This window comes from Cheilinus undulatus, linkage group 16 (assembly GCF_018320785.1).
Source record: "Cheilinus undulatus linkage group 16, ASM1832078v1, whole genome shotgun sequence".
Taxonomy (NCBI): domain Eukaryota; kingdom Metazoa; phylum Chordata; class Actinopteri; order Labriformes; family Labridae; genus Cheilinus; species Cheilinus undulatus.
The window spans coordinates 36,481,221-36,508,946 of NC_054880.1; the positions used below are offsets into that span (position 1 = coordinate 36,481,221).

Consider the following 27,726-nt stretch of genomic DNA (forward strand, 5'->3'; position numbering starts at 1 on the left):
GTATTGCTGCCACGGAAATGCACCAAAAGAGAGAAGAAGATCACAGAAAACTGACACAAACTTTCTTCTAGCTGCCCTTCTGGTTGTTCTCTGCGTTGGATTTAAGAACATATGGTGTGTGCTTTTGGCAGTGGTGGTAAAGGAGCATCAGATTTTGCTGTAAAGCCATAACAAGCTCAGTAGCTTCTGCAGCACGAACACAACCCTGTAATCCGCCACTGTTGTTTTGGCGAACCTGCACAGGTGTCTCAAGAAACTACGCTATGTGTGGCGTGTCGTTTCAAGAAAGATGCAGTTGGCCGTCCACACAAATGGTAGTCGATTCACGGATTTTCGTTTACAGTCGCCCAAAACACCATTTCCGTGTGAATGACGTCGATACAACAAAAAACCTTTGCGTATACTCCTGAATTTGTCTCTGTGTGGACAGGGCCTAAGAGAGCAGATGCTAAAATGTCATTACAAAGCAGCAAACAGGTATTTGAAGCTGCTGGTGCCTCTAAAGTCCCATCAACCTCAAGGTGTAGGATCCTCCAGATGCTTGCAGTCATGTATAAACCTACTATTCGGCCACCTCTATCCAATGCTCACAAGCAGAAAGCGGTTGCAGTAGGCCTAGAAATACATGAAGACTCATTTTCAAACAGTCTTGTTTATTGATGAGTGCCGTGCAACCCTGGATGGTCCAGATGGAGAGTAGTGGATGGTTGGTGGATGACAGTTAGGCATAGGAACAGCAAGGCGAGTGGCGTCACACTACCACTACAGACTCAAACATGGCGGCCTCCTGCTGAGTTTATCAGCTCAAATTCTCTTAAAATGCAGATATCTAGTGAGTTTTTAGTTCAATATAAATATGAGAACGACACAAATATCTATCCAATAAGGTGATTTTGTCTGATCATGCAGGGTTCCTTTTAAACCACTAGGCCATCTGCACCTAGTGGGAACATTGTTTAAATCATTTTCTGAAAGTTAATTCTGAATCTCTACCAACTGTGTGTAATAGAAACTCACATCAGCTATGACATAATTGCCACATATTTTATGAGGGTTTCCAGGTTCAACCACCCACATATTATATTAATTTCATTATTACGGCAGTGCATTGAGACAGCAGCTTTGATTGGCTGCTGCTCTAATCACCACCTGTGGAAAAGGTGTGATGACTCAGCATGTACCCAATATGTGTTTGTCACATTGTATATAAACTTGTGTCATCTTGCATTAAAGCGAAGAGAATTGATTGAAACATGCATTTGTTTGCAGTCGTCTTTCTCTTCCCTTAGATCTGAGACGTGGGCTTGGACTGTTGAAAGGAAAAAGTTATTCCAGTGTACAAATTGAAGATAAAGAGAATAATTTTTTTCTCAACTGTAGCATCAGACTGCAACATAAGAAAGTTGAAAAAATGGAGGTCTGAAGCTTTCTGAATGCACACTTTTAAACAGAGAATCTAAATGGATAATTTTCTTTTATAGTTTTGACTAAGATTTTAGGTTTTATTATGTTGAGGAAGTTTGAAATTAACACATTTTAAAAGGCACACAATGAACAACAATCTTTTACTGTATTCCTGTAATAATGAATTATAACTGCTATAAATCAAAACAGCCAAGGTTTTATGTTACATCTATGGGAGAGATTTCAAGTCAGAATGACCGTTGATATCACACTGCCTGTAAGCTCCCACCCTGAAGGATATAAAAGGAAGGACATGTGTAAGCACTTAAAGATTGCTGATATCACCTCACAGAGAAGATCAAGTCCTCCAAAGACAGAGAGACTGAGACATCATCATGCTGCTGCTCCTCCTCTTGTTTGGCCTGGCTCTGGGTGCTGCACCTCCTTCAGAAGATCCTGACTTCAAGCTCCAGCGTGGAGGCTGTCCTCTGTTCTGGTACAGCTTCAACGGCCGCTGCTACAAGTCGTCTCCACTCCCATGACCTGGGCAGATGCAGAGATCCACTGTATGTCAGAGAGAGCCAACCTGGTGTCCATCCACAGTCTGGAGGAGCAGAATTTTGTCAGAAGCCTTGTCAAGAACTTTGACCCTGCTGAGAGATTCACCTGGATCGGATTTAGTGACATCCACAAAGAAAGAACCTGGTTTTGGTCAGATGGGTCTGCAGTCAACTTTGCCTTTTGGCACACAGGACAACCCGGACAATGTTAGTGGGAATGAACACTGTGCACACATTAACTTCGGCCCAGACTTGAAATGGAATGACGAGGAGTGTGCCGTCGTGCTTCCTTTTGTTTGTGAAGCTCGCACAATGTGTTAATGTGGATAATTCTACTGAGTGATTTATCATTTGCTTAAGGGATTGTTACGGCCTGGAAGTGCCATACAAAATTACAAAGTCTGAAAAACTTTTACAAAGCTTGAAACAAATTTACAAAGAGTGATACAAAATTACAGTGTCTGAAATTTGGTTCTGCACTTCCAGGCCACCGTAGATTATTGATGTCATCATCATGCAGATACATCAGTGCCTCTGTGTTTCCATAGGCAAAGACAGAGAACTGTGAATCCTCCTAAATGTCTGCTGCTGTAAATGATAAAACAATATTTCAGAGTCTTACTAATGAACTGTACTGAGCAGAATATATGTGTTGAAATAAAAAAGAATACAGTCTCTCATATATGCAGTCATTTGATACTAATAATGTTTGTTTTGTATTTTTAGTAGATGATAGGTAATAGGTAATAATAGGCATTGCACTTTGGTTGGTTGAGGTTGTTGCGTTTGAGATCTTAAATCTTTCAATTCATCTGCTCAAATATTGTAGATTTCTTTAGAAAGAAATTTAGCATTTTATAAACATATATCAAAAAACATGTAAAGTAAAAGAAAAGGCCTGTTTTGGAGTAATAAAGTTAATATGATCCCTGGGCATGTAGACACAATACAAGGGATTGTCAGCAATTATAATCAAAGCAAACTCTACAGCAGTGCATCTACATCACAGATCATACATTTACTTGTTTATTTAATTGTTTAAAACTCTGCCAAAACTAAGTAAATAAATGAACATTTGGAAATCAAAATGACCAGAGTCTGGAGGAAGATCAGAGAGGCACAGTATCCAAGGTGAAGTCTGGTGTTTTCGGTGTCCACAGTCAGTGATGGTTTGGGGTGCCATGTCATCTGCTGCTGTTGGTCCACTGGTCTTTATCAAGTCCAGAGTCAACGCTGTCGGCCATCAGGGGATTTTAGAGACCTTCATGCTTCCATCTGCTGAGAAGTTTTATGGAGATACCAGTTTAATTTTCCAGCACCTGCCCACAGGACAACGTGACTAAACTAAAAACTGTTTTATAATATAGTTAATATGATTAACTATTGAACATTTGAATAATAAACAGTAGAAGGCAGCAATACACCATTGATGTGTCTAGCCTGTCTAAACTGCTTTCCATAGATCAGAGCAGTGCAATGACACTTCCCTCTGTCCAATGTGGCCACGCCCCCTTTTGGGGGAAAACAAGCCCTCAGATTGAATGGTGGTAGGTTAGAAAACATCGGTAACAACACAATAAAAAGCCGTTTTACTTTATTGTGCGCCTTAAACAATCAAAAAAACATAATTCAAGACATGCTCTGTTATTCTCAAATGACGACAGGGTGTCAAAGAATAGTTCTGGGTCTTCTGGCTGAAACTAGAGAGGAGGAAAGTGAGCAAATGTCGGACCAGTGCTGTGTTCTTACGACTTTAAGATAGTGATTGCTCCGTGATAGCAGGAGCTGTAGCCTGTCTGCCTGTCAACAGCTTTTTCACACATTTACTAACTTACACCACGTTCTAAATTATTATGCAAATTGGATTCATAAACATTTCATTTCTTGTTTTTCAGTCAAACACATGAATGGTATTGTGTCTCAGGGTTCTTTGGATCACTGAAATCAATCTCTGCCAGGTGAGTCAATTAAAGGAAAACTACTTAAGAAGGATGTTCCACACTATTAAGCAGGTCACAGGCTTCAGCAGTATGGGAAAGGAAAAGGATCTCTCTGCTGCGAAAAGTGTCAAATAGTGCAATGGTTTGGACAAGGTATGAAAACATTAGATATTTCAGGAAAACTTAAGCGTGGTCATCATACTGTGAAGAAATTTGTGGTTGATTCAATGCTGAGATGGTAGTGCAGATGAAGACATAATGAGGAAGGTTTCTGCCAGACATATTCATCGGATTAAGGCCCTGTCCACACGGAGACGAAAACAATATATTGCCGTTTTGTTTTGAAAAAGTTTTCCACAAAGAAGGGATCGTTCCAGAAAATACTCCCGTAAGCATGGAACCGCTGAAAACGCTGTAGTGCATACGCCAAGCCTGTACGTGGTGCTGTATTGCTGCCACGGAAATGCACCAAAAGAGAGAAGATCACAAAAGCCTGACACAAACTTTATTCTAGTTGCCCTTCCTGTTGTTCTCCAAGTTGGATTTGAGAACATATGGTGTATGCATTTCACGGTGGTGGTAAAGGAGCATCAGATTTTGCTGTAAAAGCCATAACAAGCTCAGTAGCTTCTGCAGCTCGAACACAACCCTGGAATCCACCATTGTTGTTTTGGCGAACCTGCACAGGTGTCTCAAGAGAGCTACGCTATGTGTGACGTGTCGTTTCAAGAAAGATGCAGTTGGCCGTCCACACAAATGGTAGTCGATTGCAGTTTCGTTTACAATAGTCGCCCAAAACACCATTTCCGTGTGAAAGCGTCGATACAACAAAAAACCTTTGCGTATACTCCTGAATTTGTCTCTGTGTGGACAGGGCCTAAGAGAGCAGATGCTAAAATGTCATTACAAAGCAGCAAACAGGTATTTGAAGCTGCTGGTGCCTCTAAAGTCCCATCAACCTCAAGGTGTAGGATCCTCCAGATGCTTGCAGTCATGTATAAACCTACTATTCGGCCACCTCTATCCAATGCTCACAAGCAGAAACGGTTGCAGTAGGCCTAGAAATACATGAAGACTCATTTTCAAACAGTCTTGTTTATTGATGAGTGCCGTGCAACCCTGGATGGTCCAGATGGAGAGTAGTGGATGGTTGGTGGATGACAGTTAGGCATAGGAACAGCAAGGCGAGTGACGTCACACTACCACTACAGACTCAAACATGGCGGCCTCCTGCTGAGTTTATCAGCTCAAATTCTCTTAAAATGCAGATATCTAGTGAGTTTTTAGTTCAATATAAATATGAACGACACAAATATCTATCCAATAAGGTGATTTTGTCTGATCATGCAGGGTTCCTTTTTAAACCACTAGGCCATCTGCACCCTAGTGGGAACATTGTTTAAATCATTTTCTGAAAGTTTATTCTGAATCTCTACCAACTGTGTGTAATAGAAACTCACATCAGCTATGACATAATTGCCACATATTTTATGAGGTTTCCAGGTTCAACCACCCACATATTATATTACTTTCATTATTACGGCAGTGCATTGAGACAGCAGCTTTGATTGGCTGCTGCTCCACAATCACCACCTGTGGAAAGGTGTGATGACTCAGCATGTACCCAATATGTGTTTGTCACATTGTATATAAACTTGTGTCATCTTGCATTAAAGCGAAGAGAATTGATTGAAACATGCATTTGTTTGCAGTCGTCTTTCTCTTCCCTTAGATCTGAGGCGTGGGCTTGGACTGTTGAAAGGAAAAGTTATTCCAGTGTACAAATTGAAGATAAAAGAGAATAATTTTTTTCTCAACTGTAGCATCAGACTGCAACATAAGAAAGTTGAAAAAATGGAGGGGGTCTGAAGCTTTCTGAATGCACACTTTTTAAACAGAGAATCTAAATGGATAATTTTCTTTTATAGTTTTGACTAAGATTTTAGGTTTTATTATGTTGAGGAAGTTTGAAATTAACACATTTTAAAAGGCACACAATGAACAACAATCTTTTACTGTATTCCTGTAATAATGAATTATAACTGCTATAAATCAAAACAGCCAAGGTTTTTATGTTACATCTATGGGAGAGATTTCAAGTCAGAATGACCGTTGATATCACACTGCCTGTAAGCTCCCACCCTGAAGGATATAAAAGGAAGGACATGTGTAAGCACTTAAAGATTGCTGATATCACCTCACAGAGAAGATCAAGTCCTCCAAAGACAGAGAGACTGAGACATCATCATGCTGCTGCTCCTCCTCTTGTTTGGCCTGGCTCTGGGTGCTGCACCTCCTTCAGAAGATCCTGACTTCAAGCTCCAGCGTGGAGGCTGTCCTCTGTTCTGGTACAGCTTCAACGGCCGCTGCTACAAGTGCGTCTCCACTCCCATGACCTGGGCAGATGCAGAGATCCACTGTATGTCAGAGAGCCAACCTGGTGTCCATCCACAGTCTGGAGGAGCAGAATTTTGTCAGAAGCCTTGTCAAGAACTTTGACCCTGCTGAGAGATTCACCTGGATCGGATTTAGTGACATCCACAAAGAAAGAACCTGGTTTTGGTCAGATGGGTCTGCAGTCAACTTTGCCTTTTGGCACACAGGACAGCCGGACAATGTTAGTGGGAATGAACACTGTGCACACATTAACTTCGGCCCAGACTTGAAATGGAATGACGAGGAGTGTGCCGTCGTGCGTCCTTTGTTTGTGAAGCTCGCACAATGTGTTAATGTGGATAATTCTACTGAGTGATTTATCATTTGCTTAAGGGATTATTACGGCCTGGAAGTGCCATACAAAATTACAAAGTCTGAAAAACTTTTACAAAGCTTGAAACAAATTTACAAAGAGTGATACAAAATTACAGTGTCTGAAATTTGGTTCTGCACTTCAGGCCACCGTAGATTATTGATGTCATCATCATGCAGAGACATCAGTGCCTCTGTGTTTCCATAGGCAAAGACAGAGAACTGTGAATCCTCCTAAATGTCTGCTGCTGTAAATGATAAAACAATATTTCAGAGTCTTACTAATGAACTGTACTGAGCAGAATATATGTGTTGAAATAAAAAGAATACAGTCTCTCATATATGCAGTCATTTGATACTAATAATGTTTGTTTTGTATTTTTAGTAGATGATAGGTAATAGGTAATAATAGGCATTGCACTTTGGTTGGTTGAGGTTGTTGCGTTTGAGATCTTAAATCTTTCAATTCATCTGCTCAAATATTGTAGATTTCTTTAGAAAGAAATTTAGCATTTATAAACATATATCAAAAAACATGTAAAGTAAAAGAAAAGGCCTGTTTTGGAGTAATAAAGTTAATATGATCCCTGGGCATGTAGACACAATACAAGGGATTGTCAGCAATTATAATCAAAGCAAACTCTACAGCAGTGCATCTACATCACAGATCATACATTTACTTGTTTATTTAATTGTTTAAAACTCTGCCAAAACTAAGTAAATAAATGAACATTTGGAAATCAAAATGACCAGAGTCTGGAGGAAGATCAGAGAGGCACAGTATCCAAGGTGAAGTCTGGTGTTTTTCGGTGTCCACAGTCAGTGATGGTTTGGGGTGCCATGTCATCTGCTGCTGTTGGTCCACTGGTCTTTATCAAGTCCAGAGTCAACGCTGTCGGCCATCAGGGATTTTAGAGACCTTCATGCTTCCATCTGCTGAGAAGTTTTATGGAGATACCAGTTTAATTTTCCAGCACCTGCCCACAGGACAACGTGACTAAACTAAAAACTGTTTTATAATATAGTTAATATGATTAACTATTGAACATTTGAATAATAAACAGTAGAAGGCAGCAATACACCATTGATGTGTCTAGCCTGTCTAAACTGCTTTCCATAGATCAGAGCAGTGCAATGACACTTCCCTCTGTCCACTGTGGCCACGCCCTTTTGGGGAAAACAAGCCCTCAGATTGAATGGTGGTAGGTTAGAAAACATCGGTAACAACACAATAAAAAGCCGTTTTACTTTATTGTGCGCCTTAAACAATCAAAAAAACATAATTCAAGACATGCTCTGTTATTCTCAAATGACGACAGGGTGTCAAAGAATAGTTCTGGGTCTTCTGGCTGAAACTAGAGAGGAGGAAAGTGAGCAAATGTCGGACCAGTGCTGTGTTCTTAACGACTTTAAGATAGTGATTGCTCCGTGATAGCAGGAGCTGTAGCCTGTCTGCCTGTCAACAGCTTTTTCACACATTTACTAACTTACACCACGTTCTAAATTATTATGCAAATTGGATTCATAAACATTTCATTTCTTGTTTTCAGTCAAACACATGAATGGTATTGTGTCTCAGGGTTCTTTGGATCACTGAAATCAATCTCTGCCAGGTGAGTCCAATTAAAGGAAAACTACTTAAGAAGGATGTTCCACACTATTAAGCAGGTCACAGGCTTCAGCAGTATGGGAAAGGAAAAGGATCTCTCTGCTGCGAAAAGTGTCAAATAGTGCAATGGTTTGGACAAGGTATGAAAACATTAGATATTTCAGGAAAACTTAAGCGTGGTCATCATACTGTGAAGAAATTTGTGGTTGATTCAATGCTGAGATGGTAGTGCAGATGAAGACATAATGAGGAAGGTTTCTGCCAGACATATTCATCGGATTAAGGCCCTGTCCACACGGAGGCGAAAACAATATATTGCCGTTTTGTTTTGAAAAAGTTTTCCACAAAGAGGATCGTTCAGAAAATACTCCCGTAAGCATGGAACCGCTGAAAACGCTGTAGTGCATCGCCAAGCCTGTACGTGGTGCTGTATTGCTGCCACGGAAATGCACCAAGAGAGAAGATCACAAAAGCCTGACACAAACTTTATTCTAGTTGCCCTTCCTGTTGTTCTCCAAGTTGGATTTGAGAACATATGGTGTATGCATTTCACGGTGGTGGTAAAGGAGCATCAGATTTTGCTGGAAAAGCCATAACAAGCTCAGTAGCTTCTGCAGCTCGAACACAACCCTGGAATCCACCATTGTTGTTTTGGCGAACCTGCACAGGTGTCTCAAGAGAGCTACGCTATGTGTGGCGTGTCGTTTCAAGAAAGATGCAGTTGGCCGTCCACACAAATGGTAGTCGATTACAGTTTCGTTTACAGTCGCCCAAAACACCATTTCCGTGTGGATGAACGTCGATACAACAAAAACCTTGCGTATACTCCTGAATTTGTCTCTGTGTGGACAGGGCCTAAGAGAGCAGATGCTAAATTGTCATTACAAAGCAGCAAACAGGTATTTGAAGCTGCTGGTGCCTCTAAAGTCCCATCAACCTCAAGGTGTAGGATCCTCCAGATGCTTGCAGTCATGTATAAACCTACTATTCGGCCACCTCTATCCAATGCTCACAAGCAGAAAGCGGTTGCAGTAGGCCTAGAAATACATGAAGACTCATTTTCAAACAGTCTTGTTTATTGATGAGTGCCGTGCAACCTGGATGGTCCAGATGGAGAGTAGTGGATGGTTGGTGGATGACAGTTAGGCATAGGAACAGCAAGGCGAGTGACGTCACACACTACCACTACAGACTCAAACATGGCGGCCTCCTGCTGAGTTTATCAGCTCAAATTCTCTTAAAATGCAGATATCTAGTGAGTTTTTAGTTCAATATAAATATGAGCGACACAAATATCTATCCAATAAGGTGATTTTGTCTGATCATGCAGGGTTCCTTTTAAACCACTAGGCCATCTGCACCTAGTGGGAACATTGTTTAAATCATTTTCTGAAAGTTTATTCTGAATCTCTACCAACTGTGTGTAATAGAAACTCACATCAGCTATGACATAATTGCCACATATTTTATGAGGGTTTCCAGGTTCAACCACCCACATATTATATTACTTTCATTATTACGGCAGTGCATTGAGACAGCAGCTTTGATTGGCTGCTGCTCCACAATCACCACCTGTGGAAAAGGTGTGATGACTCAGCATGTACCCAATATGTGTTTGTCACATTGTATATAAACTTGTGTCATCTTGCATTAAAGCGAAGAGAATTGATTGAAACATGCATTTGTTTGCAGTCGTCTTTCTCTTCCCTTAGATCTGAGACGTGGGCTTGGACTGTTGAAAGGAAAAAGTTATTCCAGTGTACAAATTGAAGATAAAAGAGAATAAATTTTTTCTCAACTGTAGCATCAGACTGCAACATAAGAAAGTTGAAAAAATGGAGGGGTCTGAAGCTTTCTGAATGCACACTTTTAAACAGAGAATCTAAATGGATAATTTTCTTTTATAGTTTTGACTAAGATTTTAGGTTTTATTATGTTGAGGAAGTTTGAAATTAACACATTTTAAAAGGCACACAATGAACAACAATCTTTTACTGTATTCCTGTAATAATGAATTATAACTGCTATAAATCAAAACAGCCAAGGTTTTTATGTTACATCTATGGGAGAGATTTCAAGTCAGAATGACCGTTGATATCACACTGCCTGTAAGCTCCCACCCTGAAGGATATAAAAGGAAGGACATGTGTAAGCACTTAAAGATTGCTGATATCACCTCACAGAGAAGATCAAGTCCTCCAAAGACAGAGAGACTGAGACATCATCATGCTGCTGCTCCTCCTCTTGTTTGGCCTGGCTCTGGGTGCTGCACCTCCTTCAGAAGATCCTGACTTCAAGCTCCAGCGTGGAGGCTGTCCTCTGTTCTGGTACAGCTTCAACGGCCGCTGCTACAAGTCGTCTCCACTCCCATGACCTGGGCAGATGCAGAGATCCACTGTATGTCAGAGAGAGCCAACCTGGTGTCCATCCACAGTCTGGAGGAGCAGAATTTTGTCAAAGCCTTGTCAAGAACTTTGACCCTGCTGAGAGATTCACCTGGATCGGATTTAGTGACATCCACAAAGAAAGAACCTGGTTTTGGTCAGATGGGTCTGCAGTCAACTTTGCCTTTTGGCACACAGGACAACGGACAATGTTAGTGGGAATGAACACTGTGCACACATTAACGGCCCAGACTTGAAATGGAATGACGAGGAGTGTGCCGTCGTGCTTCCTTTTGTTTGTGAAGCTCGCACAATGTGTTAATGTGGATAATTCTACTGAGTGATTTATCATTTGCTTAAGGGATTGTTACGGCGGCCTGGAAGTGCCATACAAAATTACAAAGTCTGAAAAACTTTTACAAAGCTTGAAACAAATTTACAAAGAGTGATACAAAATTACAGTGTCTGAAATTTGGTTCTGCACTTCCAGGCCACCGTAGATTATTGATGTCATCATCATGCAGATACATCAGTGCCTCTGTGTTTCCATAGGCAAAGACAGAGAACTGTGAATCCTCCTAAATGTCTGCTGCTGTAAATGATAAAACAATATTTCAGAGTCTTACTAATGAACTGTACTGAGCAGAATATATGTGTTGAAATAAAAAAGAATACAGTCTCTCATATATGCAGTCATTTGATACTAATAATGTTTGTTTTGTATTTTTAGTAGATGATAGGTAATAGGTAATAATAGGCATTGCACTTTGGTTGGTTGAGGTTGTTGCGTTTGAGATCTTAAATCTTTCAATTCATCTGCTCAAATATTGTAGATTTCTTTAGAAAGAAATTTAGCATTTTATAAACATATATCAAAAAACATGTAAAGTAAAAGAAAAGGCCTGTTTTGGAGTAATAAAGTTAATATGATCCCTGGGCATGTAGACACAATACAAGGGATTGTCAGCAATTATAATCAAAGCAAACTCTACAGCAGTGCATCTACATCACAGATCATACATTTACTTGTTTATTTAATTGTTTAAAACTCTGCCAAAACTAAGTAAATAAATGAACATTTGGAAATCAAAATGACCAGAGTCTGGAGGAAGATCAGAGAGGCACAGTATCCAAGGTGAAGTCTGGTGTTTTCGGTGTCCACAGTCAGTGATGGTTTGGGGTGCCATGTCATCTGCTGCTGTTGGTCCACTGGTCTTTATCAAGTCCAGAGTCAACGCTGTCGGCCATCAGGGATTTTAGAGACCTTCATGCTTCCATCTGCTGAGAAGTTTTATGGAGATACCAGTTTAATTTTCCAGCACCTGCCCACAGGACAACGTGACTAAACTAAAACTGTTTTATAATATAGTTAATATGATTAACTATTGAACATTTGAATAATAAACAGTAGAAGGCAGCAATACACCATTGATGTGTCTAGCCTGTCTAAACTGCTTTCCATAGATCAGAGCAGTGCAATGACACTTCCCTCTGTCCAATGTGGCCACGCCCCCTTTTGGGAAAACAAGCCCTCAGATTGAATGGTGGTAGGTTAGAAAACATCGGTAACAACACAATAAAAGCCGTTTTACTTTATTGAGCGCCTTAAACAATCAAAAAAACATAATTCAAGACATGCTCTGTTATTCTCAAATGACGACAGGGTGTCAAAGAATAGTTCTGGGTCTTCTGGCTGAAACTAGAGAGGAGGAAAGTGAGCAAATGTCGGACCAGTGCTGTGTTCTTAACGACTTTAAGATAGTGATTGCTCCGTGATAGCAGGAGCTGTAGCCTGTCTGCCTGTCAACAGCTTTTTCACACATTTACTAACTTACACCACGTTCTAAATTATTATGCAAATTGGATTCATAAACATTTCATTTCTTGTTTTTCAGTCAAACACATGAATGGTATTGTGTCTCAGGGTTCTTTGGATCACTGAAATCAATCTCTGCCAGGTGAGTCCAATTAAAGGAAAACTACTTAAGAAGGATGTTCCACACTATTAAGCAGGTCACAGGCTTCAGCAGTATGGGAAAGAAAAAGGATCTCTCTGCTGCCGAAAAGTGTCAAATAGTGCAATGGTTTGGACAAGGTATGAAAACATTAGATATTTCAGGAAAACTTAAGCGTGGTCATCACACTGTGAAGAAATTTGTGGTTGATTCAATGCTGAGATGGTAGTGCAGATGAAGACATAATGAGGAAGGTTTCTGCCAGACATATTCATCGGATTAAGGCCCTGTCCACACGGAGACGAAAACAATATATTGCCGTTTCGTTTTGAAAAAATTTTCCACAAAGAAGGGATCGTTTCAGAAAATACTCCCGTAAGCATGGAACCGCTGAAAACGCTGTAGTGCATACGCCAAGCCTGTACGTGGTGCTGTATTGCTGCCACGGAAATGCACCAAAAGAGAGAAGATCACAAAAGCCTGACTCAAACTTTATTCTAGTTGCCCTTCCTGTTGTTCTCCAAGTTGGATTTTAGAACATTTGGTGTATGCATTTCACGGTGGTGGTAAAGGAGCATCAGATTTTGCTGTAAAAGCCATAACAAGCTCAGTAGCTTCTGCAGCTCGAACACAACCCTGGAATCCACCATTGTTGTTTTGGCCGAACCTGCACAGGTGTCTCAAGAGAGCTACGCTATGTGTGACGTAATCGTTTCAAGAAAGATGCAGTTGGCCGTCCACACAAATGGTAGTCGACAGGATTTAGTTTACAGTCGCCCAAAACACCATTTCCGTGTAATGAAACGTCGATACAACAAAAAACCTTTGCGTATACTCCTGAATTTGTCTCTGTGTGGACAGGGCCTAAGAGAGCAGATGCTAAAATGTCATTACAAAGCAGCAAACAGGTATTTGAAGCTGCTGGTGCCTCTAAAGTCCCATCAACCTCAAGGTGTAGGATCCTCCAGATGCTTGCAGTCATGTATAAACCTACTATTCGGCCACCTCTATCCAATGCTCACAAGCAGAAACGGTTGCAGTAGGCCTAGAAATACATGAAGACTCATTTCCAAACAGTCTTGTTTATTGATGAGTGCTGTGCAACCCTGGATGGTCCAGATGGAGAGTAGTGGATGGTTGGTGGATGACAGTTAGGCATAGGAACAGCAAGGCGAGTGACGTCACACTACCACTACAGACTCAAACATGGCGGCCTCTGCTGAGTTTATCAGCTCAAATTCTCTTAAAATGCAGATATCTAGTGAGTTTTTTTAGTTCAATATAAATATGAACGACACAAATATCTATCCAATAAGGTGATTTTGTCTGATCATGCAGGGTTCCTTTTAAACCACTAGGCCATCTGCACCCTAGTGGGAACATTGTTTAAATCATTTTCTGAAAGTTTATTCTGAATCTCTACCAACTGTGTGTAATAGAAACTCACATCAGCTATGACATAATTGCCACATATTTTATGAGGGTTTCCAGGTTCAACCACCCACATATTATATTACTTTCATTATTACGGCAGTGCATTGAGACAGCAGCTTTGATCGGCTGCTGCTCCACAATCACCACCTGTGGAAAAGGTGTGATGACTCAGCATGTACCCAATATGTGTTTGTCACATTGTATATAAACTTGTGTCATCTTGCATTAAAACGAAGAGAATTGATTGAAACATGCATTTGTTTGCAGTCGTCTTTCTCTTCCCTTAGATCTGAGACGTGGGCTTGGCCTGTTGAAAGAAAAAAGTTATTCCAGTGTACAAATTGAAGATAAAATAAATTAATTTTTTTTCTCAACTGTAGCATCAGACTGCAACATAAGAAAGATGAAAAAAATGGAGGGGGTCTGAAGCTTTCTGAATGCACACTTTTTAAACAGAGAATCTAAATGGATAATTTTCTTTTATAGTTTTGACTAAGATTTTAGGTTTTATTATGTTGAGGAAGTTTGAAATTCACACATTTTAAAAGGCACACAATGAACAACAATCTTTTACTGTATTCCTGTAATAATGAATTATAACTGCTATAAATCAACACAGCCAAGGTTTTTATGTTACATCTATGGGAGAGATTTCAAGTCAGAATGACCGTTGATATCACACTGCCTGTAAGCTCCCACCCTGAAGGATATAAAAGGAAGGACATGTGTAAGCACTTAAAGATTGCTGATATCACCTCACAGAGAAGATCAAGTCCTCCAAAGACAGAGAGACTGAGACATCATCATGCTGCTGCTCCTCCTCTTGTTCGGCCTGGCTCTGGGTGCTGCACCTCCTTCAGAAGATCCTGACTTCAAGCTCCAGCGTGGAGGCTGTCCTCTGTTCTGGTACAGCTTCAACGGCCGCTGCTACAAGTACGTCTCCACTCCCATGACCTGGGCAGATGCAGAGATCCACTGTATGTCAGAGAGAGCCAACCTGGTGTCCATCCACAGTCTGGAGGAGCAGAATTTTGTCAGAAGCCTTGTCAAGAACTTTGACCCTGCTGAGAGATTCACCTGGATCGGATTTAGTGACATCCACAAAGAAAGAACCTGGTTTTGGTCAGATGGGTCTGCAGTCAACTTCGCCTTTTGGCACACAGGACAGCCAGACAATGGTAGTGGGAATGAACACTGTGCACACATTAACTTCGGCCCAGACTTGAAATGGAATGACATGTCGTGTGCCGTCGTGCTTCCTTTTGTTTGTGAAGCTCGCACAATGTGTTAATGTGGATAATTCTACTGAGTGATTTATCATTTGCTTAAGGGATTGTTACGGTGGCCTGGAAGTGCCATACAAAATTACAAAGTCTGAAAAACTTTTACAAAGCTTGAAACAAATTTACAAAGAGTGATACAAAATTACAGTGTCTGAAATTTGGTTCTGCACTTCCAGGCCACCGTAGATTATTGATGTCATCATCATGCAGATACGTCAGTGCCTCTGTGTTTCCACAGGCAAAGACAGAGAACTGTGAGTCCTCCTAAATGTCTGCTGCTGTAAATGATAAAACAATATTTCAGAGTCTTACTAATGAACTGTACTGAGCAGATTAAATGTGCTGAAATCAATAAGAATACAGTCCCTTATTTATGCAGTCTTTTGATACTAATAATGTTTATTTTGTATTTTAGTAGATAACACATGAAGCCTGTAATGCACTTTGGTTGGTTGAGGTTGTTGCATTTTAGATCTTAAATCTATCACTTCATCCGCTCAAATGGAGGCTTATCGGGGATCAATGAATTGTTTAAAAAAATGTACCAAAACAAATAAATTTAGCATTTTATAAACATATTGAAAGACATGTAAAGTAATAGAAAAGGCCTGTTTTGGAGTAATAAAGTTAGTATGATCCCTGGACATGAAGACACAATACAACAGCTGCCAGAGATTAAAATCAAAGCAAACTCTACAACAGTTCATCTGCATCACAGAATAAAACACATTTAAAACTACATTTCATTCTTTTTTAAGACTGGTGCACACAGAGGTTATAATCCTATTACTGTTGTTTCTAGAGGACAAAACATGCAGAGGTTGAACCACATGGGTGTCCAGATCAGGGTTGGAGTTCAACTTTTGTTGTTTACCTGCCCCTGTAGCTGTTGGATTAAATAATCTACCAGTCACAATTTTTTTTTTCATTATTTTATCAGGTGTCATATAAAGATTAAAGCTTATAGCAGTGATCATCAACTGATGGCCTGAGGGGGATGTCAGGCCCCTCACATGTTCCCATCCAGCCCCCAGAAAACAGAATTAAGAAATATGCAGAGGAGAAAATGATGTGGTAAATCTGGTGTCGTCTTAACCCTAAAGAGATCCTCGACATGTGCCATTTAGTTTTTTTTTTTAATTTTCAAGCCATTTTGGCTGTGTTGAATTAATATTGCCCAAATTTGCAGGAAAGATGTTTGTTGTTTGAAATGTAGAAACTACTTGTTCTGTTTTATGGCCACTAGAGGGCAGCAGTAGAGCGTGCGCCCATGGACAGGAAACCAACAGGAAGTTGTCTGTAGTGTTTTCTCTGCTGTTGTCATGACTGTATTGTTGTTTGCATGATAGAAAAAAATCCCGACTCAAGAGAGGACACACTGAAGGCTTTGTACTGTTGTAATATTGTTGAAGTATAAATATATGCTCATGTTTGGTATGTTGTTCTTATTTATCAGTTGTAAATGAAGAAAACAGTCCATTCCTGGTGTCTCCTCAACCCTCTGACAGCTGAAGCCAAGCTGTCAGATTTAACTGAAACAAATAAATTACAGGTTTTATGTGACATCCTGGGGGTCAGCTTGTGGTCTTTTTTGTCTCATGCTCAGTCACTTTTTATTGTCTGTAAATAAAAGAGTTTACCAGGTGAGTTTGACCAATGATATCACACCAACACAGCCAACACCCTCTCTGAGGCATATCAATGAAACAGGATCTTTTAGTGTCTTTGTTCGCTGATGATACCGTTACAAAGTTCTCCAAAGACAGAGAGACTGCCACACCATCATGCTGCTGTTCCTCTTCTTGTTTGCTCTGGCTCTGGCTGCTGTGTGTCCTTCAGATGAACAGACAGCGCAGCTACAGAGGGGTCACTGCGACGCCTTCTGGTTCAGGTTCAACAGCCGCTGCTACAAATACGTCTCCACTCCCATGACCTGGGCCGATGCAGAGCTCCACTGTGTGTCAGTGGGAACCAACCTGGTGTCAATTCACAGTCTGGAGGAGCAGAACTTTGTCAAATCGCGTCGATCAAGCTCACGGATCGGCCTGGATAGGTCAATGGATGTGGTCTGATGGGTCGGCAGTCGGCTTTGTCTTTTGGTTTGAAGAAGAGCCAAACAACGCTGAAGGAAAGGAACACTGTGCATATGAACATAGTAATACAGAAATGAAATGGAACGATATTGACTGCTCCACAACAAGGGCTTTTGTCTGCGCCTCCTGCAAAATTTGTCCATAGCAACTAGAAGGTTGTTTGATTCAATGTTATAAAATTTGGCCTGATACAGATTAATACACTGAATAAATATAGCATTATTTAAAAAGGTGTTAAATAATCTTCAATTATATCACTGACACTAGGTTCAAATTTATCTCAAGTGCTGGGAAGTGATTTTTCTACCACGAAAGTGCATGACTGGAAACCATGAAAAGCCTGTTTGTTCAGACTTGTTTATTTACTCGTTTAAAACTCTGCCAAAACTAAGAAACCTGGTCCAAAGGACACTGGACTGGAGAGTGATTGCAGTTCTGTCTTAACTGTGTCATATCAGAGGCTGTTTTTCTCTGTATGATCAAATGGAATGTAAAATGTTTAAAAAGTTCTTTCTTCCATGGATAAATTGAAAATATACCATCTAGTTTATAAAAGATTACTCTGTATGCAGATGATGTCTTGTTTTTTGTTTCTAACCTCATAAATCCATACTGGCCTTTCTGTCAGTCATCAAAGCTGTTTCATAAAGTTTGTTTTGAAAACTCACTGCCTACATAGACATACTAATATAAGATAAATGCAGATAACCTCAGTATTTAATCAATTCTGATAACAGTGTATGATATAAAATCATCCCCCCAGAAAATGACAGATCACAAGACTCCACCACAAACACACTTCTTCAACACATTTTGACTCAAAAACATCAAAACAAGACTTATTTTATACTGTAAAAATGTTTTCTCTGTTAATGTTCAAAAGGTGTATACAACACTCCCAACACTGTTGTCATGTACAACCCCAATTACAAAAAAAAGTTGGGACGCCGTGTAAAATGTAAATAAAAACACAATGATTATGCCAGTCTTTGTATTTTTGTAATTTGTATTTTATTCACAGCTTGTTTTAGCTCATTTGAAATTTGATTGCAGCAACACATTTCAAAAAAGTATGGACTGGGTAACAAAACACTGAAAAGTGGTACAAATGAAAAACAGCTGCATTTAACAACTAATTAGACTAACTGGCAAAAGGTCGAGCATTGTTATGGTATGTGAAATCATCTGATGTTGAGTGTTGTTTGTGGTTGTTTTCTCTGGTTAAGTTGTGAATACTGGTTTTGACTAAGATGTTATGTTTTACTTTGTTTAGGAAGTTTGAAATTAACAGGTTTTTGAAAGGTACACCATGAACAGAAGTCTTTTACTGTATTTTTTAGATTATGATTAATTACAGCTGCCACAAACCAACACAGCCATGGTTTTTATGTAACATATATGGGAGGGATTTCAGATCATGGTGTTTGTCAAATTAAAATGACCTTTGATATCACACTGCCTGTAAGCTCCCACCCTGAAGCGTATAAAAGGAAGGACATTTGTGAGCACTTGAAAGATTGCTGATATCCCCTCACAGAAAAGATCAAGTCCTCCAAAGACAGACAGAGCGTTCATCATGCTGCTGCTCCTCTTCTTGTTCGGCCTGGCTCTGGCTGCTCCACCTACTTCAGATGAACCTGATTTGCTGGTACAGCATGAAAGCTGTCCCGAGTTCTGGTTCAGCTTCAACGACCGCTGCTACAATTACGTCGCCACTCCTAAGACCTGGATTGATGCAGAGCTCTACTGTGTGTCACAGAGAGCCAACCTGGTGTCCATCCACAGCCTGGAGGAGCAGGCTTTTGTCAAAAGCCTTGTCAAAAGCCATGACCCTACTCAGAAACCGGCCTGGATTGGACTCAGTGACGTCCACAGCAGTGGAGGAAGCTGGTCAGATGGCACAGCAGTCAACTTTACGTTTTGGTGTCCAGGCGAGCCAAACAATGCCAGAGGAATTGAGAACTGTGCACACATGAACTGGTGCAGTCTCTTGAGATGGAATGACACACCATGCAGCAACAGTTACGCTTTTGTTTGTGCAACCCGCATTTGTTATTAGAGAAGATGTTGAATCTACTCTAAACAGGGATTGTTTAAGTACACACATTCATCTGTGCCTCTGTATGTTCACAGGCAAGTCAAGCAATGTGTATCCTCACAAATATCTGCTGCTTGAATGGTGGATCAAAGAAAATTCTTTAGAATTATTGGAATTATCTGTGTGCCAGGAGCTGGTATGGGTTCAGGCTGTTCTTTAAATCTGACTGGCCACTACTGATACAATAAATTAATGAATAACAAAAGCTACCCAGTTCACATTTTTTATGAAATAGACATTACAGAGAGAACTAATGCCAGTACATTCTGTTTAGGTTGTACTAAGTGGAAACACAAAACAACACAAAAGATGCAATTCTTCACAGGTGATATTGTAATTTTTATTCCAAATGACATCTAGGCTATAAATTAAAGCCCCCTAGACTCATGATTATACAGTCATGGACAAAAATATTGGCCCCCCTGGAATTTTTCCAGAAAATGCACCATTTCTCCCAGAAATTGTTGCAATTACAAATGTTTTTGGTATAGATGTTTATTTCCTTCATGTGCATTGGAACAACACAAAAAATCTGACGAAAAAAGACAAAACTGACATAATTTTACAAAACACTCAAAAATGGGCCAGACAAAATTATTGTCCCCCTTTTAAAACTGTAGGTAAATCATTTTATTTCAAGCATGTGATGCTCATTTAAACTCACCTGTGGCAGTAACAGGTGCTGGCAATCTAGAAATCACACCTGAAGCCAGTTAGAATGTCTAAAAGTTGACTCAACCTTTGTGTTGTGTGCCTGTGTGTGTCACACCAAGCATGGAGAAGAGAAAGAAGAGCCCAGAATTGTCTGAGGACTTAAGAAGCAAAATTGTGGAAAAATATGAACAATCTCAAGATTACAAGACCATCTCCAGAGATCTTTAAATTCCTTTGTCCACTGTGCGTAATATAATCAAGAAGTTTATAACCCATGGAACTGTGGTTAATCTCCCTGGACGGAAGAGAAAAACTGACAAAAGAATGAAATGCAGAATAGTTGGAATGGTGGATAAACATCCTCAGTCATTTTCCACACAAATTCAGGCTGTCCTGCAGACTCAGGGTGCAAAAGAGTCAGCTGGGACCATACGTGGTCATCTGAATGAGATGAAGCACTATGGCTGGAGACCGAGGAGAACCCCACTGCTGACAAAGAGACATAAAAAAGCCAGACTGGAGTTTGCAAAAATGTACCTGAGTAAGCATCAATCCTTCTGGAAGAACATTTTGTGGACGGATGAGACTAAAGTAGAGCTTTTTGGAAAAGCACGTCTTTCTACTGTTTACAGAAAAAAAAATGAGTCCTACAAAGAAAAGAACACAGTACCTACAGTCAAACATGGTGGAAGTTCAAAGATGTTTTGGGGTTATTTTGTTGCCTCTGGCACTGGGTGCCTTGACTGTGTGCACGGAATCATGAAATCTGTAGACTATCAAAAAATTTTGGGCCACAATGTAGGGCCTAGTGTCAGAAAGCTGGGTGTGTGTCAGAGGTCATGGGTGTTCCAGCAGGACAATGACCCCAAACATACCTCAAAAAGCACCAAGAAATGGTTGGAGACAAAGCGCTGGAGTGCTCTGAAGTGGCCAGCAATGAGTCTGGATCTAAATCCCATTGAGCACCTATGGAGAGATCTTAAAACTGCTGTTGCAAGAAGCACCCTTCAAATCTCAGAGACCTGGAGCAGTTTGCAAAATAAGAGTGGTCCAAAATTCCAGTTGAGAGGTGTAAGAAGCTTGTTGATGGTTATAGGAAGTGATTGGTTTCAGTTATTTTTTTCTGAGGCTGTGCAACCAAATATTAAGTTGAGGGTGCCAATAATTTTGTCTGGCCCATTTTTTGAGTTTTGTGTAAAATTATGTCAATTTTGTCTTTTTTCTTTGGATTTTTTGTGTTGTTCCAATGCACATAAAGGCAATAAACATGCGTATATCAAAAACATTTGTAATTGCAACAATTTCTGGGAGAAATGATGTATTTTCTGGAAAAATTCCAGGGGTGCCAATATTTTCGTCCATGACTGTATGAGGTGAATCCTGGAAAACTCACTGTATTTCCCTAAAACCTTCCACTATAACAGTAAAATCAAGAGTTATGAGTTCTTTCAACTGAAAATCTCAGTATCACTATCAGAGAATCTGATAACATTTTTATGGATCTTTCAAAGCTTCTGATGGATTTTTACCATTTATCTTAAAATTTAAACTGAAAGCATAAAGACACAAAAGATAAAGCATCCTGGAATTTCTATAGAAAAAAAAAAACATAAAATCTCAGCTGTGGTTAATACTTAAATCAATTTGATATTTCCATTTTTTTAAATTAATTTGCAAAAAAGTCTAAAATTCTACCTTCACATTGTCATGATGGGGTACTGAATGAAGATAAAAGAGAATAAAAAGGATTTTTTTTCAACTGTAATTGTTTGAAATTAAGTTTGAAATTAACAAGTTTTTAAAAGTTAAACAATAAATAACAGTCTATTCCTGTATTCTTATAATAACTGATTGCAGCTGTCATAAATCAACACAGCCAAGGTTTTTAAGTGATGTATCTGGGTCAGTTTTCAGGTCATGGTGTTAAGGTAAAACTGTCAGAAAAATTCCTTTCGTCCACCTCTGACCGTGGTGCCAGTGTAGAAAAATGACAAGAGAGTAAGCTGTCTTATAAGACTTTTACTTGCAAGGGATTGGAAAGTTTACAGTCATAAGATGCAACTTCCTCCCAATTGGAGAAAAGACGTGTGAACACAGTGATATAAGGATGCACGGTTACAGTTTTTTCATGAATGGGCGTATACTTAAGTCAGCATAGTCCTAGAAAGCAGATATTAGTGAAGAATAACAGCCCCCAGGGAGTTTGAGGAGAGGAAGTCTTCACTTTGATTTAACAGGTTGAACGTCCTTGAATCCGCAGCCTCCCTGTCTCAAAGTACCTCCTGGGTTGCATTCCTTCGTTCAGACACATTTTCTTTTAAACCCATCTCACACATAACAGTAACAACACAAATCTATATGCAGTTTTACACAAGCACTTGAAACATTAAGAGCAAAGTTCATTATCTGGAAGGGGTCAACGGTTTGAACTAACAGGATGAGCATGTGGTTAAGATGACATGACATACTTCTGCAAAGGCACACAGCTGGTGTAATAACAAAGAAGTAGTATAAAAACATGAGAAAATAACTTCTATAATTCCTTATATAGTAATAAAACTCATAATAATGTAGATTATAATGGAATTTTCATTACAAAAATGGCCTTTTGATATCACATTGTCTGTAAGCTCCCACCCTGAAGGATATAAAAGGAAGGACATGTGTAAGCACTTAAAGATTGCTGATATCACCTCACAGAGAAGATCAAGTTCTCCAAAGACAGAGAGACTTGTTCGGCCTGGCTCTGGGTGCTCCACCTCCTTCAAAAGATCCTGACTTCAAGCTCCAGCATGGAGGATGTCCTCTGTTCTGGGACAACTTCAACGGCCGCTGCTACAAGTATGTCTCCACTCCTGTGACCTGGGCTACTGCAGAGCTCCACTGTGTGTCACAGAGAGCCAACCTGGTGTCCATCCACAGCCTGGGGGAGCAGAATTTCATCAAAACCTTTGTCAGGAACTTTGACCCTGCCGACAGACTGACCTGGATCGGACTCTTTGATGTCCACAAAGAGTAGGCTGGTTGTGGTCAGATTGGTCTGCAGTGACTTTAACTTTTCCTTCAATCCCTCTAAGGGGATTGAAGACTGTACAGTCATGAACTGGAGTCCAGACTTGAAATGGAATGACATCCGATGTGCCAATGTTTCTCCATTTGTTTGTGAAGCTCGCACAATGCGGTAAGAGTGTGGATAATTCTACTGAGTGATTTATCATTTGCTTAAGGGATTGTTACGGTGGCCTGGAAGTGCCATACAAAATTACAAAGTCTGAAAAACTTTTACAAAGCTTGGAACAAATTTACAAAGAGTGATACAAAATTACAGTGTCTGAAATTTGGTTCTGCACTTCCAGGCCACCGTAGATTGTTGACATCCTCATCATGCAGATACATCTGTGCCTCTGTGTTTCCACAGGCAAGTCATGAACCATGAATCCTCCTAAATGTCTGCTGCTGTGAATGCAAAGAGTCTTAGAAATGAACTGTCCTGAGCAGAATAAATGTGCTGAAATCAATAAGAATACAGTCTCTCTCATAAAGTATGCAGTCATTTGATACTAATAATGTTTATTTTATATTTTTAGTAGATAACACATGAAGCCTGTAATGCACTTTGGTTGGTTGAGGTTGTTGCATTCTAGATCTTAAATCTATCACTTCATCCACGTCTATAGGGGCTCCTTGGGATCAATGAATTGTTTAAGAAAATCACCATAAACAAATAAATTTAGCATTTTAAAAACATATTGAAAGACATGTAAAGTAATAGAAAAGGCCTGTTTTGGAGTGATAAAGTTAGTATGATCCCTGGGCATGACACACAGAGGTTATAATCCTATTACTGTTGTTTCTAGAGGACAAAACATGCAGAGGTTGAACCACATGGGTGTCCAGATCAGGGTTGGAGTTCAACTTTTGTTGTCCACCTGCTCCTGTAGCTGATGGATTAAATAATCTACCAGTCAAAAACATTTTTCTTCATTATTTTATCAGGTGTCATATAAAGATTAAAGCTTATAGCAGTGATCATCAACTGATGGCCTGAGGGCGATGTCAGGCCCCTCACATGTTCCCATCCAGCCCCCAGAAATCTGAATTAAGAAATATGCAGAGGAGAAAATGATGTGGTAAATCTGGTGTCATTTTAACCCTAAAGAGATTCTAGTTATGTTGTGCCATTACATTTTTTTTCTTATTTTCAAGCCATTTTGGCTGTGTTGATTTAATATTCCTCAAATTTGCAGGAAAGATGTTTGTTGTTTTGAATGTAGAAACTACTTGTTCTGTTTTGTGGCCACTAGAGGGCAGCAGTAGAGCGTGCGTCCATGGACAGGAAACCAACCAACCAGCAGCATGATGATGACTCAGTCTCTCTTTGGAGAGTCATCCTGATAGACATTGTGGTTGGATGAGAAGCATAAACATAATACCATTCTGACACCCTATTGGTTTGTACACGATCCATCGCACCTGTGCACATGACACAAATCACATCACATTCCAGCAAGGAAATAGCAGACATATGTAGCCTAGTACGAAGATGTCCATGAAGAGAACTTGAGCAAAATGTCCCAGCCAAGCACCAGCGAGGAGGTTGGTAGCCAGGAAGACCAATACTTAGAGGCAACTAGTCATTATATCTTCCGCTCCATGAAACACATGTTAATGCTCAGTAGTAGTAGTAGTAGGTCTTTAAAGTATTTGCATTGTACTAAAATATGTTCATTTTCAATGGGCATAAACGTGGCTGAAACAGGTGCATCCTTAATTCTTCAACATTAACATTTTAATATAACATTATAATCATTATGGCCTTTAGAACATTTTTTACGGGGGAGGTGAGGTAGTGCACTGTAGGTCCCTTTGGCATGGCCTAAGCTTTTGTCCTTAATGGCATTTTTCACCCCTTACATTACTTTTACTTTTATTCTTTCAGTAGTTTTGAAACCAGTACTTTTATACTTTTACTTGAGTAAAAAGCTTGAGTTGGTACTTCAACTTCTACAGGAGTCTTTTAAAACCCTAGTATCTATACTTCCACCTGAGTAATGAATGTGAATACTTTTGACACCTCTGTCACCCACTCAGACACTTGGAGCAGCCAAACTTTCCTCCATGCACACACTCTTCTCCTTCAGCTAGCAACAGGCTAGGCTTCTTAGCATTAGTTTACAATGTGGTCACAGCATCAACATTTCTAGCATGACTTTACAGGCTTTAACAGAATTCTCTAATGCTGGGAAGTGTTTTTCTATTAAAGTGCATTACTGGAAACCATGAAAAACCTGTTTGATTAGACGTGTTTACTCTTTTAGAACTGCCAAAACAAAGAAACCTGGTCCAAAGGACAAAGAGCACACTGGACTGTCAGATCAGAGGCTGTTTTTTTTGTATGATCAAATGGATATGTCATAGTTTAAAAAGGTCTTTCTTCCCCAGATAAACTGAAAGTATACCATCATGTTTATAAAAGATTACTCTGTATGCAGATGATGTCTTGTCTTTTGTTTCTAACCTCATAAATCCATACCGGCCTCTCTGTCAGTCATTAAAGCTGTTTCATGAAGTTTGTTTTGAAAAGTCATTGCCTACATAGACATGCTCATATAAGACAAATGCAGATAACCTCAGTATTTAATCAATTCTGATAACAGTGTATGATATAAAATCATCCCCCCAGAAAATGACAGATCACAAGACTCCACCACAAACACACTTCTTCAACACATTTTGACTCAAAAACATTTTGACTCAGAACAATGCTTATTTTATACTGTAAAAAAGTTGCCTATGTTAATGTTCAAAAGGTGTATACAACACTCCCAACACTGTTGTCATGTACAACTTCAGTTACAAAAAAGTTGGGACGCTGTGTGAAATGTAAATGAAAATAGAATGATATGCCAATCTCATAAATTCATATTTTGTTCACAGCTCGTTTTAGCTCATTTGAAATTTGATGGCGGCAACATATATCTAAAAAGTATGGACTGGGTAACAAAAGGCTGGAAAAGTAAGTGGTACAAATGAAAAACAGCTGCATTTTACAACTAATTATGTTAACTGGCAAAAGGTCAAGCATTGTTATGGTATGTGAAATCATCTGATGTTGAGTGTTGTTTGTGGTTGTTTTCTCTGGTTAAGTTGTGAATACTGGTTTTGACTAAGATGTTATGTTTTACTCTGTTTAGGAAGTTTGAAATTAACAGGTTTTTAAAAGGTACACCATGAACAGAAGTCTTTTACTGTATTTTTTAAAATTATGATTAATTACAGCTGCCACAAACCAACACAGCCATGGTTTTTATGTAACATATATGGGAGGGATTTCAGATCATGGTGTTTGTCAAATTAAAATGACCTTTGATGTTACACTGCCTGTAAACTCCCACCCTGAAGCAAATAAAAGGAAGGACATTTGTGAGCATTTGAAAGATTGCTGATATCCCCTCACAGAGAAGATCAAGTCCTCCAAAGACAGACAGAGCATCCATCATGCTGCTGCTCCTCTTCTTGTTCGGCCTGGCTCTGGCTGCTCCACCTCCTTCAGATGAACCTGATTTGCTGGTACAGCGTGGAGGCTGTCCCGAGTTCTGGTACAGCTTCAACGGCCGCTGCTACAAGTACATCTCCACTCCCATGGCCTGGGCCGATGCAGAGATCCACTGCGTGTCAGAGAAAGCCAACCTGGTGTCCATCCACAGCCAGGGGGAGCAGAATTTCATCAAAAGCCTTGTCAGGAACTTTGACCCTTCTGAGAGAACAACCTGGATCGGACTCAGTGACGTCCACAAAGAAGGAAACTGGTTGTGGTCAGATGGGTCTGCAGTCGACTTTGACTTTTGGCACACAGGACAGCCAGACAACTATCAAGACACTGAAGACTGTGCAGACATGAACTGGGGCCCACAGTTGAAATGGAATGACGTGCCGTGTTCCGCCATGATTCCTTTTGTTTGTGTAGCTCGCACAATGTGTAATTGTGGGTAATTCTACTGAGTGATTTATCATCTGCTTAAGGGATTGTTAAGGTGGCCTGCAAGTGCGATACAAATTATAAAATCTAAAATAGTTTTTCAAAGCTTGGAACAAAATTACAAGGAGGGATACAAAATTACAGTGTCTGACATTTGGTTCTGCACTTCCAGGCCACCGTAGATTGTTGACGTCTTCATCATGCAGATACATCTGTGCCTCTGTGTTTCCACAGGCAAATCGAGAACCATGAATCCTCCTAAATGTCTGCTGCTGTGAATGCAAAGACAATATTTTAGAGTCTTACTAATGAACTGTTCTGAGCAGAATAAATGTGCTGAAATCAATAAGAATACAGTCTCATGTCTCTGTTCTCATATATACAGTCATTTGATACTAATAATGTTTATTTTATATTTTTAGTAGATAACACATGAAGCCTGTAATGCACTTTGGTTGGTTGAGGTTGTTGCATTTTAGATCTTAAATCTATCACTTCATCCACGTCTATAGGGGCTCCTTGGGATCAATGAATTGTTCAAGAAAATCACCATAAAAAAATAAATATAGCATTTTATAAACATAT

General features: G+C 39.8%; 3 protein-coding genes and 4 pseudogenes across 3 annotated transcripts; all 7 read left to right on the forward strand.

The window, feature by feature from the left end:
- Positions 1-1,781: 1,781 nt before the first annotated feature.
- LOC121524559 lies at positions 1,782-2,285 on the forward strand (annotated as a pseudogene).
- A 3,848-nt stretch (positions 2,286-6,133) lies between these two features.
- Positions 6,134-6,656, forward strand: LOC121524198 (annotated as a pseudogene).
- Positions 6,657-10,469: 3,813 nt separating this feature from the next.
- Positions 10,470-10,967, forward strand: LOC121524513 (annotated as a pseudogene).
- A 3,872-nt stretch (positions 10,968-14,839) lies between these two features.
- Positions 14,840-15,325, forward strand: LOC121524479 (lactose-binding lectin l-2-like). The gene has a single exon (XM_041809898.1). It carries the CDS (start codon positions 14,840-14,842, stop codon positions 15,323-15,325), a length of 486 nt encoding a protein of 161 aa, XP_041665832.1.
- A 1,735-nt stretch (positions 15,326-17,060) lies between these two features.
- Positions 17,061-18,386, forward strand: LOC121524346 (annotated as a pseudogene).
- Positions 18,387-18,936: 550 nt separating this feature from the next.
- Positions 18,937-20,019, forward strand: LOC121524308 (lactose-binding lectin l-2-like). Its single transcript, XM_041809642.1, has one exon. The coding sequence runs from the start codon at positions 18,987-18,989 to the stop codon at positions 19,467-19,469; it is 483 nt and encodes a 160-aa protein (XP_041665576.1). The 5' UTR covers positions 18,937-18,986; the 3' UTR covers positions 19,470-20,019.
- Positions 20,020-26,587: 6,568 nt separating this feature from the next.
- Positions 26,588-27,493, forward strand: LOC121524147 (lactose-binding lectin l-2-like). Its single transcript, XM_041809392.1, has one exon. The coding sequence runs from the start codon at positions 26,661-26,663 to the stop codon at positions 27,153-27,155; it is 495 nt and encodes a 164-aa protein (XP_041665326.1). The 5' UTR covers positions 26,588-26,660; the 3' UTR covers positions 27,156-27,493.
- The last annotated feature ends 233 nt before the right edge of the window (positions 27,494-27,726 follow it).

Excerpts from the sequence above, each read along its gene's own strand:
- LOC121524147 (XM_041809392.1), top strand. The coding sequence starts at position 26,661 with ATGCTGCTGCTCCTCTTCTTGTTCGGCCTGGCTCTGGCTGCTCCACCT.
- LOC121524308 (XM_041809642.1), top strand. The coding sequence starts at position 18,987 with ATGCTGCTGCTCCTCTTCTTGTTCGGCCTGGCTCTGGCTGCTCCACCT.
- LOC121524479 (XM_041809898.1), top strand. The coding sequence starts at position 14,840 with ATGCTGCTGCTCCTCCTCTTGTTCGGCCTGGCTCTGGGTGCTGCACCT.